At 39.6% G+C, this 16,973-nt stretch overlaps 1 protein-coding gene across 2 annotated transcripts in view; it reads left to right on the top strand.

Moving 5' to 3' along the window:
• The window catches only part of xirp2a (xin actin binding repeat containing 2a), a 55,424-nt gene that overhangs the window by 21,667 nt on the left and 16,784 nt on the right, over positions 1-16,973 (top strand). Inside the window, exons 4-5 of one of the 2 annotated variants that reach the window (XM_058612334.1) lie at positions 1,062-1,173; positions 13,364-13,515. In XM_058612334.1, the coding sequence (XP_058468317.1) occupies positions 1,062-1,173; positions 13,364-13,515 (264 nt within the window). Of the gene's footprint in view, positions 1-1,061; positions 1,174-8,032; positions 8,259-13,363; positions 13,516-16,973 lie in introns of those variants that run through there. The other variant, XM_058612335.1, reaches the window with a different exon arrangement.

Raw genomic sequence — 16,973 nt, 5'->3', positions numbered from 1 at the left:
CAGTGTGTGTGTGTGTGTGTGTGTGTGTAATACTGTGTAGGAGGGTATGGGGATTTGCTAAATTGGATTTCTGAGTCCAATGTTTTGTCCTTTGTTGCTTTTCTGAAATTATGTTGGGGAGGGGGGGGGGGCTGACAGACAGGTTTATGCTGTGTGCGTGTGCATGGAGTCGCTGCATGTTTGTTGTCACGTTGCGTCTATGCTCAACCAGAAGCTGTCGGAAAAAGGGATGGAAAAAAAAAAACAACCCCGCCATGGGGAATAAATTTGATTTGCAAATGATGAGGAACACACCTGCACATTTGCAACTACACACACACCTCCACATGGACACACACAGACAGGTGTGTTTGTTCCCCCGCAGTGATGATTTGCAACTGAACAGCTGACGTCTAAGCTAGTAATCATCCTGTGATGGGGTTTAAACCTACAACACATGTTGACGTTCTGACCATAAACTGTACATAAAAAGTGGACGTTGTCCTCTGGTTGCAAAATGAAAGCTGGTTGTGAAGCCTCGAGATTTGCATGTCAGTTCTAAAACCGGGAATTTGCAGCAACCAGGCTCCTGTTCGCTGTGCTTTATTGTCTATTTTCCTCTAAATGGGAGTAAATGTACAGTAATGTCATGCTCAATGGAATTAGACTCAAAACTAGTGATTGATAAAGTTAGTAAAGTTGTAAAATTATCACCTGATGTTGAAAATAAAGAAAATAAAGATCATTTTCTGACTGTTAAAAGCCTGAATTCACCAAAGCCATGCAGTTCTACCTTCTTATCACATTGCAGAAACACAAACTCTATTAAAATTCAACCAAATGCTGTTTGCACTAACTTTCCAGTCGATGTCCACTGTTCACATTGTGTTCAAGGCCATTGCTCTTTATACTCAAACATGTGACTTAACGATTGTGCTAATCTGTGTGTGTGTTTAGGTGATTTGGGCCAGTTCTTCATGTGCAACCTCTCCATTTTCCTGTTAAGGAGCACAGGTGTTTCCTCTGATAACTCCCCCCCCTCCCCTCTCTCTCTCTCTCTCTCTCTCTCTCTCTCTTACCAGAATGTAACAGCCATTGACACCTCCCCATCCAAAAGAGTGATGTCCAGTAGTCAAATAGAGGCCGACCTGTCCTCAGATCAGACCATGGCCTCACCTCAGGACAACAGTCTGTGTGAGTACCTTCTTGTTTTGGGAATTGTTCCGTGAAAAGCAACGTTTCAGAAGTGACTTTTGGATGCAACATCAGATGTGTTGCAACATTTTCTACTGCCGGCTCGTCTGCGATTGTATCATGCTTACAGCACGCTGTCAAGCTGATGACCACAGCTGCAGAGTGGTTACTGCACTTTTTTTTGGTTCCATTTGTTTTATGAGATAACCATTTGGCAGAAAACAGCTTTTAAAAACTAGATTGTACTTTGCTAGATAAGGTTGCCTCCCCTCCGGCAGATTTTTAATGGGAAGCTAGACGTTTGCTAGATACTGCGCTTCCATTACTGTGATAGCAACTCTGTGGTGGCTACATTCAGTTTCTTTTCCGCTGACGCTGATAGCAATGTGCATACAAGATGGAGCTTACACAGTGCAAGGTGCAAAAAAAAGGGTCAGTCTCAGTGTGTTGATCATGGAGTCAGAAAGACCTTGCATTAACAAGAAATACGAGTAGTATGTAGTGCATGGGTTGCAAAAAGACGTAACAGTGTATACACTATTGACTGTATACAAACATTTGTAATCAGCATGTTAAAGTGATTGCTGAAGTGTGGTTGTATGAGATACTGGCACATGGAGCTGTGCTTGACCCTTAGCACCACCACCATGTGTGTTTGTGTGCGTATGTGTGTACTAAAATGTACAAACCAAAGGAAGCAAGGGCTTTTTGTGAAAGTGTGGACAATTTGGGCTGGTCCTCACGTTCTGTCACACATTAAAATGGCTGTTTAGGATAAGGGGCTAGGGGATGCATCATGACTACGAGTGTCCTCACATTTGCACGAACGTGTGTGTGTGTGTGTGTGTGTGTGTGTGTGTGTGTGTGTAAGCATTTGAGGGCCATAAACAGGAAGACTGTTGCTAACAAGAGAGCGGTAATAATTACTGCAAACGGAAATGAACTGGCAGAACATCAGAAAACAAGGTTAATGGAAGCAAAATCAAAAGCAAAATGCAATGTAATCAACCATGAAGTGGAAACAGAAAGAGGTGTTTTATTTGATTTGTACCTTTATTGGACAGTGACAAAGAGCAAATGACAGGAAATGAAAGGATAGAGAGAGATTTGGAATGACACGAAACAGGGATCCAGAGCATAACGTGAAGTCAGGAAGGAACCTGTAACTAACCTCACATTAGAACAAAAAAAAATGTGATTCTTGGCCACAAAATACTAATTTGTTCCCCACAAAATGTAAAATGTCCATCATCCATCTACTACCACTTTATCCTCCACATGAGGGTACATAGATAGTGTGATTGTAGTGTGACTTTTGTAGATCCCCTGTGATCTGTAGGTTGTCATTATGTGTAAAAGACAGTGTTGTAATGTAACAGTACTTATTTAATGAAGTATTTGTACTTTACTTACTTTGTAAAGTACAAATACTTCTTTACTGTACTTCATTACTACAAAATTCACGTATCTGTACTTTACTTTGTTATTTATATTTCTAGCAACTTTTACTTTTTATTACTCATTAGAAGTAGAGTTTATGATTGCCTGTCTTATATAGAGCTTTTCTAGTCTTGATGAGCTGCTTTACACTACAGTTTTCACCCATTCACACACTGCAACATGGGGATAAGTGTCTTGCTCAAGGACACATATAGACTAGCAGAGGCAGGAATTGAACTCAACCATTCAACCTTCCAATTGAAAGACAACTCGCCATACCACTGAGCTACTATCGGAAAATTACTTTTGATACTTAAGTACATTAAATGTCATATTTTACTGACTTGAACTTCTACCAAAGTAATTTTCTGGTAAGATACTCAATTATCCCTTTAAGCTACTTTATACAAGACTGGTAATGGGTAAACTCAGGCATATTATTGTTGAAATTGTACTTATTTTTCTCAGGAAATTTGAGGTTTGTTTATTATTTGTTTCGTAAAAACATACCTCATTAACTCTAAAATCTCTTTATGGGTCATCATGCTATTATTTTACTGGTCCGGCCCACTTGCGATCAAATTGGGTTGTTTGTGGGAAGGAATTAGTATTTTTTTTTTTTTCGCATGTCCTGTAAATCTGTTGTGTGGCACAAAGGTGCCACATTATTATGTACCTGAAACAATAAAAAGAAACGTGTTCACATAGTGCAGTAAAACCTTTTTCAACCATTGAGATAATTACTCAAATCTATAATACTGTTCTACATTCATTTATCGATCTATTTATTAAGGTAGCAACTACCCTTTATTTTGGTTGTACCTATTGTCTATTGATGTCTGAGTGCTTGGGTGTAGTACAGGGTAGTGCTCTATTACCTCATTCTATTTTGTGTCATTAAGTCATTCTGTTCTATTCTCACTGTAGAAAGTGAGAAAGGTGTTGACAGGCCTAAAAGTGGTATCAAGGTGTGAAACACAAATGCACACACACACGCTCGCTCATAAATTTGGCCATGCATGCTCACAGTCAACATATTCATACACACACACATGCAGGTATGTGCCGCTATTCTTCTTAGGACACTCCATGCATTTTGACTGCCTAAACTAAGCATTATCACAAACCTTAACCATGAGCAGTGAACCCTTTAATTAACCTAACCACAATTCAAATCTTAAACCCTAAACTTAACCAGTTCCTCAGAAATGTCGGGTATGCCTCATTATGACCAGGTTTTGGTCTCCATGAGGACGACTGGTCCTGACAAGGCCGGTGTTCAGCTGAGGACTACGACAACGGGCTTATTGATGATCCTCAGCGTTCCTGTTTTCCCCCGACTGAGCGACGGCGTTTGTCTCCGCTGACAAGTTGACAGTGACAACACTGCATGATTTGTAAGACCACATGACTGACTGTGGTGGCAGGAGGGCTTCAGGAGCTTGTTCCCTGCAAAGCCGTAATGTTTAAATAGAGCAGTGTGTAACAGCACTGTAAACACATGCAAAGCTCGCTCCTAAATCTCCACACTGCTCTCTCCAAATAGGCAGCCTTGTTTACGTGAGAAAAATCCCCATTGCCTCGTGGCACACAAAATAAGTTCATATTAAAAAAAAGCAGTGTTTTTCAATCTGTTTATAATCTTAGGCCACCACAAAATGTGTTGTTTTAGCAATGCTATAATGACCATAAAATGTAATTATTTCTCAATCACTTTCAGTGAAACACATCCAGGAAATATGGGAAACAAATATTCAACTTTAAAAAACACATCTCTAAAAAATCCTAGTTTTCTGTGCTCTGAAAAGGGTTGATTATGCCAGTTTTATTCATGAAATGCTTTAGCATTACATACACGTACACATACACGTTGTATGAGTTAAACTCAACTTTCAGCAACGTCATTCCAATGCCAATGACCACAGAACTTGACAGATATTAAAACAACAAAGCAGGTGGTGCACGGAGACTTTTGCACAGCGCTGTAGATATGCTGTGTATTTTTACTGTTTATGACTCTGTGGCTGATTAAACTAAGCCCAAGATAATTTCTCAAAGTGGAAAAGTGCTGCCAGTTGGAGGTGGATTTGCCAGTTTTTGTTTAGTTATTCTCCTCTTAGAATTGCATGCCAAATGATGATATCTTTATAATTGTATTCTCAAGAAAAACAACATAGTTTTCTCTTCTTGTCAGTTTTACATTTTATTTATTTTATTTATTTATCCTTAGCTGCTATTTTGTATTATGGCTTGCACATTGGATCTTAAGGCATGACTGATGTTGGGAAATTAAGAATTGCTCCTGTTCCAATTCAGAAACATGAAACAATCAGATGTCTGGAAATATACAGTATCTGCCTGTTAATATAACTAACACCTGCATCCACACCATTGTCAGTTCCCCCCTCTAGTGTTCAGGAGGTGAATAAGGAAACTCAGTTAGTGAAAAGAAAATGTGCAACTAACCAACAAAACTGATGTAAACACTGTATTTCACTTTGATTTAGGGGACACATTTTACAAACCTACTAATGCACCTACTGTAAGTGTGCGCACAGATGCTCTTTATTGGAAAAAGTGTTTTTTTTTACCATAACTATCTGGTTTTTAAAGGGAGGACTTAAGAAAACACAGCTATGATTAATTAAAGGCTATATAAAAACCATGCAGCTGGCACTGCAACTCTTTTACCCCACCTAAACAATAGCATAAGTGGATTTTTTACATAACTTAGATTCACCTGCTCCATGTGCATCCGACACACTAATATCTAGCACTTTGTTTCTCTGGGTGACATTACCGAAACTAAACTCCACCTGCCGATTTTGTATTCCTCTCACTAACAGTGTAATCATGCCTCCTTCCACTTTGCTCTGAGCTGTGTAACCCGCACCTGTTTGCACCTGGTTTGTGCCAACATTCACAGCCACAGAAATTAAAAAAAACAAAAAGTGGCGCATCACATTTGTGTTGGGAAATGTTGCTTGTGTTAGTGGAAAATAGAGCCCTCGCTGTCTGTCATGAAAAGACAAGTTTACGCCACATACAGTTATTATAGGAACTGTTTGTGTGTGTGTTTGGTAACAATGTGTGGCCACAACAAGCTGTTTCACCCCGGTCACCCCAGGCAGCAGTGATGTAAAGACTATGCTATACAATAATAACAATGTCACTCAAATTAATTGAATCATTCATCTTGTATATTATGTTTTAAATATTCTGCTCCTCTAATTGATGGCACAAACAGTAGAGGACAACAGGAAACACGGTTTATAACAGCACTCAACAAAATGACAGTAACATTAACAAAGTGTATTAAATATACAATGACTGGTACTAATTTCTGTGGCGGAAGCCTGCCTGAAACCAAAACATTAATGGTGTTGCATTACTGACGACTTACTTATCGCATTTAGCTCTTAATTTTCTGAACAATATTTAAATTTTGAACTCGTTTGGGGGACGAACTGACTCAGACTGAGGATATTCTCAGGCCCCTTTGTTAGGTATTCTACAGGAGTTTGTTTATTTCCCACTTAGAAACAGGAAATCCATGTGCAATTTCAGTGGGATTATCAGCAGAGTGCAGCTTCTCAACAAGCCTGATAACCAAGCTTTTCTTCAGTCGATGTGCTGCCAACGGCATCTTAGGGGGTGGGCCCCCCTAGAACACCTTGTGTTTCATGTATGAGTTCAGTAAACAGTCATGATCGCAGCTAATAATGTGGAGAGAATAGACAAACACACACACACACACACACACAGATGTGAGCTACAATGCTGTCTTGTGATGTCAAATAGGTTGTAGGTGGAAAAAGAGTGAATGAAAGGCCTCGGGCTGATCAGACATAAACAGAAGGTCACTGGTTTAAAAGAGGACCTTTGCCATTGCTTTAGGGCAACATATGTCCAAGAAAGACAAAGAGGGAGGACAGAAATAAACACAAACAGAAAGAAAGGGAAAGGAAAGAAGAGATATCAATATGACTGATCTTTCACCGTGCATTTCTACTTCGATCACTTGAGTTTTTCTTAATCGTTGAAGGTTTCTGGCTTGAATTGTTCTCGTTTTGCATGCAATCACTTACAAATGTTGAGCAGCTTCTGTGGGCATATTTGACTCCAGAGGAAACATGAGCGCATGTTTAACATACCAAGAGCTAGTCTATAAAAGTGTCTGAGAATAAGCTTTCATTTACAGGAAGTGGTATTATTATTATCATTCCTTGAATCAGCAATCAATATTGCACACAGAGAGTCAAAGACATGTTATATGGGAATCCTGGAAGTCAGTTTTATTTAAATCTATCTCTTTTACATTAATATTGAGATATATTGGGAAATAATACTTATTTGTTTTAAGACAAGAAGATCTATGTAGGACAAAATATAGTTATAGATGATAGAACAAACAATTGGTGACCTTAGCATAGCTTAAAAACTAGATGGATGATGAACACTATGTCTGTCAGCACATGGAGGGACTGAAGAGGGTCAAGCAGGCACGGGCCGAGGAAGCCGAGAGGTCAGGAACCTTGTGATGAAGGATCAAAACAACAGCAAACAGGCAGAAGATAATCAAAAAGTAACAAACTACTAGAAAAAACGGATGTAAATAGACTAACTAAAGAGATAAAACAACATGAATTGTATTTTAACTACTACTACTCCTGTGTAAGACAAGTGGGAAGCTTGTTACTTGTCCTGGGGTAAAGGGCCTCTCAGCAAACAGCAGCTGGGTCTGCCTGCGCTTGGCAAGAAACAGATTCACCATGGTAATTGCAAAAAAAAAACACCTCTATTAATTTTTACATCTTTGTAAGGAATTAAATCAACAACATATGTTTTCATTTGTGAGCTTTCCAAGGTGCTTTTGTGCTTTTATTTGAATAATTGTGAGTTTTTACAATGCCCGCAGCTACATATCAACAGTGCACAGGCATGCCAGTAATAATGCTCTTCTCATCCAACTACGGACAAGAAAGCTAATAAGTCCTGTGTGTGTTCCAAAATGTGTGTTCCAACAATCTGGGCATGATATATTATTTGTTGTGGTAACGTGACATCGAATGGTACAAGTCCTATCACTTTCACATTGTTTGTATGTATGTGCGTCTGTGTCTTCCATACAATGTCAATGTCAAGATATTTACCATTCTTACACAAGCAATAATTCCAAATGCCACACGTCTCTTCCGCTGCATGAATGACGGATGCACTGGCTGTTTTCCAGCTCCCAGTGTCAGACGTCTTAGTCCATAAGACCACTGGTGACATAGGTTTAAAGGCATGTTGGCTACCTTGATACATGATGCTAAAAAAAGCCAATCCACATATACCTACCCGCTCCCCGATGTCCATCCTATTTTTTACGAAGGGGGACTTCTAAAATAAAATCAGCTGTCACTGGATCCCTGGGCCTCACTGAGCTGTAGAGTGCACTTGCTGGAGCTGGTCTCCAAGCCACACTGTCCGTCTCTGCCCTGGATTTGCTTGCTGTGTTGGGTTGAAGCTTGTCAATCAGTCCCATTTTTTTTCCCCTGGGGTTCCAAGGTTCTTTTCTGCTCTGTTGGAATCTATTTTTATTTCATTTATTTATTAGTATTTTGTTTTGGTGTGAAGAACAACCTACACAGTAACAGAAGGTAAGAGACGTATATGAGCTTCTTTTTTTTTTTATCAGCATTTCAAGTCTGACTCTTGTATCAACATGAGCCCCACTCAGGCGCAGCTCTTTGAAAGGCTTAAGCAGAGATGGAAGGAGACAGATTGTATGTGGTGGATGACATTTTACCTCATAATAAGTCTGTTTGATGTGCCAGGCTGCTGACATGAGATGTCTTTGATGTCAAATCAGAGATAAGATGAAGGGGAGGAGCTGTATTGAGAAGAAGCGCCATAGAAACAAGGTGTGCTCGTGCACTGTGTTAATGTGAATGCACTATGTGCATATGTGCATTGTCATGCATGGGCTCGATCTTTTTCCTTCCGAGAGTCGGAACCAGCGGCATTGTGATGTGGAATACATTGAAAGCTTTGCAAATTGGAGACAAAATACTTAGCCAAGCTTAAGGAAGAACTCCGGGGCAATCTGCTCACCATGTACAAAAGTTATTGTGATAGATTTGACAGCTCAATTATAGTGCCTGTTTTGCTTCCATCTGTGCGGTAGAAATCACCCTCTGTGGCTGACATTTCAATTAGTATAGCTTGTTTTGGCTCTCCTTTCAAACCTTGGCCATCAACTTCTTTGGTCAGAAGGTACTGAACAGAAAATTGGGTTGCTTAAAGTCTTGTGGGCAGAGAATGGGGGTGACACCTCTGGGATTAGGAGCCGGCGCCTGCTTGACTCAGATCTACTGGCTTTGATTTAGCTGTGTGCTAGAAAGCCTTACTGCAGCTCCCTTGTAGCCTTAAATTATCTCTCTCTTTCTTGGATACATGCTCCTCACTTGTCTCTCCCCATAACACCCTGTGCCACTGTTCACCTCCTCACTTCTAACGAGCAGGCGCTGCGGTGCCTCACCTCTCAATGCTGTAGCACAGGCAGCAGCGAGGAGGCAGTGACAGGGAGGTCAATGGTCCATGTCTAGGCTCAATATAGCCAGTGAGTCGTGCATACCGGCAGCACTAGCATAACCTCCCCTGTTGGCTTTTCCCAGCCCTCCCCCCACCTCCATTACACCCCCACCTGGTGCCAACACTTGTGCCTCTGCTGGGGAATTAAAGAGATAAGAAGCTAATACTCTGAGAGGAAGAAAATAGTATCCAGTGTAAAGGGCTTAATGTGACTTTGAACAGTTCAGGATTGGGAATGACACAAGTTACTTTTTTCCACATCAATACTGCACTGTAAACAGGGATCTGGTCCTTATTGGAGTGACTGATAACCCTAATTAAACATCTGTTGGCACCAGCACTAATGAGTGCACCTAACCACACATTTCAATGTGGTGGTTTAGTTAACACAGCTTGAGGATACATACTCTTTCAACACAGATGTGTTACATTGTTTAATTGATGATAACCAGGGCCAGAGTCACCGTCTGTAGTTAGCTGTATAGTGACTGGACTTGCTTGAGTTTAAACTTTTGAGTTTAAACTTGATATACACTGCCAAGCAAGTGTACACTTACAGATTGCTTTAATTTCAAGAACGGGATTTTAAGTCAAATTGACAATTGTTTTTAAATACATTCTACTTATGGAATCTTCCCACTTGCCTTATAGCACATTAAATAAAAATATAACAACAGTATTTTTTTTTTTAATGTCATATTTAATTGTTTCACAGCTCTCTGTGGTCTACTTGAATAGTACTAACTTTACCTTTGGCAGCCCCACCCCTTCCATTCCTTCATGTAACTTCAAAAACACAAAGAGTTAAATACATTTTGGCCATCATTTTCCCAAAACTTAATAACTTTACTAAAAAATTGTCACAATAAGTAGCATTATATTAATTAATTTGATGTAAAATACTGTCATTAGAAATGACTGAGTGTGACTCACACACACATGCACACTTCCTCTCCACACGTCTCCATGTTTCAGGGGAACATGACGCTGCAGACAGAGCTAGTTTATAAAAAGGCTGATGGTTTTATTTTGTTCTTCCAGTCAGCCCCCCCCCCCCCCGGAGCCGGTTACCTCATCTCTGTGCTATGGCACAATTGCGTCCCTTTGCAACAATTTGTCACAGATATCTAAAGCACTTCTCTCACAGCTCACAGGCGTCAAAACCCCTCCTGTCTGTCTCTGCCTCTGTGACAGTTTCAGACCATGACCTGAACTCTGATCTCTGGTGATAAAGGAGGGCATTATCCTTGTGCTTCTGTCATCGGGCTGGTATTAGGTCACATTGCAGCCTCAGGTATAGGATTTCTGACCCATATTTATAGGATGTGGTGGCGGCTACTTTACAAAACCCTGTTTATTTTCAGATGCCACTGTCTCGGTCAGCCTATCCCTTTTCCTCTCTCTCTCTCTCTGCCTCATGGGTTATTGGTTGCACTAACATGCATCACTAGCAGAAAGCTAAAAATGAAGAACCTGGTTTTGTCTCATGGCATCCATAATAAAGCTTGGTTGAAGTAGACTGTTGAAGAAATGGATGTGTGTTCCAATTTGAAAAGTGAAGTTAAAGGTCTCAATCACTAGTGTCAGTTCATCTTCGGTAGAACATGATGTCAAATTCATAAATTATGTTCTAATTTACAAAAAAATAGACAATCAATCAATGACAGCTCATATGATTGGACGCCAGTGTGATTGACGGCTGGTACTGTCCAATAGGCGCCTGCTTTAAGGGGACGTCTGTGAATTCACACTTTAACCTGATGCTGGTCAGTGGCACAGCAGAACTCCTCAGGATATACATGGTTCTAAATTTAAACAGGAATTGAGATTAAACATTGGAGCAAAATGTGTATATATATATATAAAAAATTATCATCAGATATACTATAAAATATTCATTAAACGTCAGTCCAAAATTCATGAAATATTCAAATAAATGATCAGCATGCAGTGACCAAACAGGGCAGTTCAGAATCAATCAATGTTCTGAATCATCTCGACAGCATTCAGTGAGACTCACTCTCAAAGATTCAGGTTTTTTTTTGCATTGATTCTGAGCAGTTGGAGCAGAAAAGTGAAACTTTTTTTTCTATCCTGTACAGACTTTAAGAACATATAATAAACAGGAGCAAAGAGTTTCCTACCTACTTATCGGTCCCCAGATAAGTAGGTAGTAAACTCAAACTGGAAATCAGGATGCAGATGAAGGAGGAAACTTCCAAGAGGACTTTGCCCCCTCCTGTTTTGCAAATCAAGTAGCCTCAGGTTTGAATTAAAGTGTTAAACTTCAACTCGACATGAAAGATTTTTGTGGATCCACTTCACCCATAACACTTAATCCAATAAATTTCAAACAAAAAAATCATATAAATAAATTATATTTTAGATAAAGAATGCTTAATCTTACCCCTCTGTTTCAATAACCAATTCCAATATAACCTTCAAAAATAAAGAAGCGTTTTTTTATCCCTTCCTTCGGCTTCTTCATCTCCACAACCCTTTATAATTTTTCTAAATTGATATTTATTAATTTAATAATGTCACTGTCTACAGAAAATCAGGTTGAAAACATACATTTATTTTGATAATCATTTACTGAATGTCCATACAGAATGCCATTCAAATTCAAAACTTATAAAATGACACTTGGCCTTCAACAGAAAATCTCTAGGTGTTGGATTTCTTCATTTTGTTGACATGGAATCAAAGTGTGGGCTGCATCAGGTCAGGGTCAGGACATGCAGTTTACTATAACGTTACTCTAAGTGGGCGGAGAGAAGCATTCTGCGTTAGCTTGCACAACCCACCATGAATGTATGGCATGTACTAATGCAGTAAGCACTGAATCTGACACTAATCTCCGTACTACAACAGCACCAAGGGGACCTTCATCAGATCTACAGTATATGCACTGACTGAAGAAGCAGCTGCCGTACGATTTCTCAAATAAGCACCTGAGGTAGAATGTATCCTGGCCTCTCTTCTCTGAGACAAAATGATACCAACAAAAAGATATGTGAGCACCTATTGCAGAAAACAAATCTAGGATTAGAATTTCAAAATGTCAAAGGGTTACAGTGTGAGCACATAATGAGAGAGAACCATTTCTATTTATGGTTGTCTTTCATCCCACAGTGTTGTTGCCTGGAGAGAGAGAACATGGCAAGTGCTAAAAGGTCCAGTGTGGGTGTATGCTTAGTTTTAACAAAGGCCTCTCTGTTGCCTAATGATGCTTTGTAGTGCAGAAAAGTCAAATGTAAAATCAATGGCTTTTTTAAATTGGTTATCCGCAGGGATGGGCCGCGCAGTGTGAAGGATCATAAAGTAGTGCTTTGCGATTGATGAGTATTATGCTTTCATTTGAGACTTTGTCGCCATATGATTCTCACTTAAAAGATAAGAACCTTGGGAGATGCTTTTAAAGGCAAAAAAAAAAACAACGTTTAGGCCTCAAAAGATGCCACCTTCATGTGCTTTAGACTAGAGTGCAGCTCGGTTTGCATTTGCCTGTTTGAATCTGACCAGAGCCCGGGAAACATTCCAGTTTTGTGTGCGAACCCAACTTGAGCCCGATGTAGTCAACGCAACCTGCGCTCTGCTAGAGTTATCCTGCCTTAAAGGCAGTTGTTACCATGGTTACTGTTTTTTTTTTCTTTACTCAAAGACGTGCAAAGTAAAGAAAATGACCAGACTTGAATGCTTCAATATGCAATATAAAAACATTTGTCTAACGTTAGCGCAGCCTGAATCCATGACTGAGACCCACCTGCAGTACCTCCTAAGCCCACCAGTAGGCCACAGCCCACACTAAAGCGCTGGCCTCGAGAATACATACTCTGATTATCTTTCAATTCTTTACCTTTCTTTTTTTCCCATGTAGTTGGAGTAACTACACTGTAATTATGTCATCATTTGATAAATTTGTGTCTCATCAACCTCTTCAATGAAAGAAAACTCTCACACACGTAACCATCTCTTATGTCTGATTACAAAAAAGCCAACTGTCTGAGTCTTTTTTATGTGGCAGAAAATTAGAAGAAGATGGAACATATCAGCAGATCTCTTGAGGAGATAAAACTAACGGGCTGGATAAAGTTTGTGTGTTTGTGTGCGTGCAAAAATGAAGGGCATTCATGTCTTAAATGTAACTCCTCTGTGGTTGTGTTTGTAGCTGCAGGCACTCCGGACAGAGCCAGGTCAGGACATCCCAAGGAGAGGGCACTGAGCACTGAGGACCAGGAGGTTGAGTCGGTGTCGGTGAAAGAACGGCTGGCGATGTATCAGGCTGCCGTGTCCAAGAAAGAAACGAGCACCTCTGCTGCGGTAAGACGATAACTCCAATGGGATGTAAGCAGAGATGGAAGGGAAACAAGGTGGCCATATAACAGATCATAATTATACTTATAATCTTTTATAAGTCTGCACCTAATTGTATGAATTATTGTGTTTCTTTACCCCAGAATGAGCCTTTTATATTTAATCAACTCTATGGATGCTGCCATTTTGGACCATCATCTTTTTACAACAGCCCATACAGACTAAGTACATCATCCATGTAATCACAGTCCTGTGCCGTTTTCACGAAAGGGACACTTTTTATAGCACTTATAGCACATTATAGCATTGAACAAACTAACAAACAGATCTTTAACTTATTTCACCAAACGGTGTAAACAGTTTTTACATTCTGTCACCAATACATTTGGTTTTCACTGGTAAACAGATTCTCTGATACACTGATTCACTGTTACAGAGCAACGGCCATATCTAAAACACGACATCTGTCTTTTGTTTTTTAGAAAAATCCTTATTTTAATCAGAAACAGGAAAAATGAGTCCAGACCTGATGACATGACAGATTGTTCATATTTATCGTCCCATTAATCATCTCCCAACACCTCACATTTATCTTTAATTCCCTTGATGGGTCTACTACTGAACCATCCACACACTTCATCATTAGTATCATTAGTAACAATCTAATAATGTCATTTCTAATTAGGTATCACAGGGGTCATTTTAAAGTAGTTTTGAAGTTATAATTAAGTATGCTGTTTACATTGTTATATTGGTAGTCAGAAATCCATGTATTTACTACAGCCCTGGTGTGAAAGTAATCAATACAAACAAAATGTAGCACATACGATACATATTAATTGATATTGAATTCAAGTAAGCCATGTGATTTGAATGCAAAGTGTAAAATGAATCTATACATTCATTATCATTATATTGTAAACAAAGATAGTTTTCACCAAGTCAGGGTAGAGAAACGGTGCCTTACAGAGAGGTAGTCCAGAGGTAATGCACAAAACCATCAATCACTTTGTCAGTTATGTGTAAAGTAATGTCTCTGGAAACTGTGTATTTCACATTAGATTCAGATGAACCCACACAGGCAGCGCAGAAGCAGGCGCCCGTGTCTAAAATATCCCTGAATCATTAGTCATTATCAACAACAAAACAGCCGCTGCAGCTGTGAAGAGCCTGCACGCACTCTATGACCCAAACACAATTCAGATGTATGACCTGTTATTCAGCCAAGGCCAAAATGTCTGCTGTCTCCTTGTAAACTAGGGCTGTCACTTTTTTTTGCCTCTCATTTTGTTGGAAACCCTTTATTGTGAATTTCATCTTATTATTATTTAAATAATCCATGTGGAGCATGTTGTTGATGAGGTCACACTGTGGCTTGTTTACAGGTGATGACCTGCCACCTTCTGGTGCCTTTTTACACAGCATGGCATAATGTAATGAGACACCAAAGGCTGTGCTTCAAAGTTACTAAAAGAATAACAGTGTACAGTGGGATAACAACGTCATTACATAATGTTAAACTGAAATTAAAATGCATTTCTAATGAGTAAAAAGTGAATTTCGTGCTCCACAATGCAGCATAACCTAGCTGTTAGTTGATCCCAGGTCTGCATGGCAACAAGCCCCTTGAGTCGAAGCTTTACAGCCATTTCAGAACACACGAGAGCCGTCGTTAACATAACACTGAGCACTCTCCTCACTGCGCTAACATCACAATCAAGCTCTGCCTCGAGCGGCTTGTTGCTCTGCATGTAATTATCGGGAAAAAAACCAAGCGCTGGACAAATTCAGTGGAACCCCAGTCACGTGATTTTACTGATGGTTTACTGATAGAGAAGTGTCACTTCCCCAAATCAGCAACTTCTTTCAATGATCCTCCCGCTCTTCACTTCAGGGACTGCCAGCTCTATTCTATCTATCTATCTATCTATCTATCTATCTATCTATCTATCCATCCATCTATCCATCTATCCATCTATCCATCCAGGGCTGACGCTGTTTGCTCATCTTCATGGGAGTCTTGTTTTTTTCCCCTCATTACATCTTGCAGCTGTCGTCTGCATGTCCACACGAGTGACATAGTGTCACTCTGTCTGTCCAGTCCGTCACGCAGCTTTCCCCACTTCTTACAAATGATCGTGCCTGTCAAACATTATATATATATATATATATATATATATATATATATATATATATATATATATATAAGCTACCTTTTTGCAACAAGAAGTAGGGATTAAATGATGCTGCCCAGAATCATCGTGTGTTTTCCCCAGTGAATCCATTCCTGCAATTCCTCGTCGTTTGTTTGCCTCAGCTTAAGTTGTGTTGACAAGATGGGGAATTTTTATTTTATTGCCATTTAATCACAAAGCCAATTCTTCCCCTCACTTAAATGTTAATATAGATAACTGCGTTCCTCTCGAGAGGATGCTGATATAAACAAACAAACACAAAAGTCTCACTATCTATGTATGGAGTAAGGAGCCACTTGGCTAAGGTAAGATAAGCCATTTACAGAAAAATGTTTTCAGAGATTTCTGTTCACATATGATGAAGCAGCAGGAGAATGTGTGAAACATCCAGGAGAGGGGTCAAGCAGGGAGCAGGACACTCGTCCACTCACTCACTGTTAATCATCCTGAACATTTCCTTCTCACATTGGCTCACTCAGACATTATCTTTGACCATGGAGCTGATGGTATGGCCAACAAATATCCTCGCAATTCCTTTCCAAACCAGTCAAATCTGTGTCATGATAGTTGAACATAAAATATAAAACAATCTCGTGTAAAACATTTAACGTGTAATATATATATATATATATCAAGGTTTGTTTGTCCAACATTACAGCAGTTGAAGATAGTTATATTTCATGAAGATATATATATATATATATATATTATTGACAGACATATGGGAGCTGCCAGGAGAAGTTCTATGAAATGAGGCTTTTGTGGACATGAAGCACAGGGTAGAGAAGTTCTGCAAAATGTCTGAAAAGAAAGCAGCGTTTGACAGTCAGGTCAGCATGAAGACAGGCAGTCGGCCCAGCTCTGTCCAGTAAAACAAACTCTGCTGACCAGCACAATCAGCAGGTAAGCACAGTTTCTTTAAATGCAGAAGGAACCTATGTTTGACTCCGTTCCTACTGCCAGCAAAAGGAATTTTGTTATTTTTCTCTGCACGATGTCATGAATGAACAGACTGCATCTTTTCTCCCTGCAGACAAAAGCCAGATGTTAGTGGGTGCTAGTGGCTTTTAAACAGTGGAAAAAAAAAAAGCTTAATTAACCAAACCGCTACGCCTCATTTTATCTGTGTGGTTTTATGGAGGTTATGCACATGAATGGTCCTCCTCATCAGGAGCTGATGTCCACGAGAACTTTATATATATATATATTAGAGCTGCAACTAACGATTATTTTCATAATCGATTAATCTGTCGATTATTTTCTTGATTA

Source organism: Solea solea, chromosome 2 (assembly GCF_958295425.1).
Source record: "Solea solea chromosome 2, fSolSol10.1, whole genome shotgun sequence".
Classification (NCBI taxonomy): domain Eukaryota; kingdom Metazoa; phylum Chordata; class Actinopteri; order Pleuronectiformes; family Soleidae; genus Solea; species Solea solea.
This window is presented reverse-complemented; position numbering and strand designations above follow the sequence as displayed.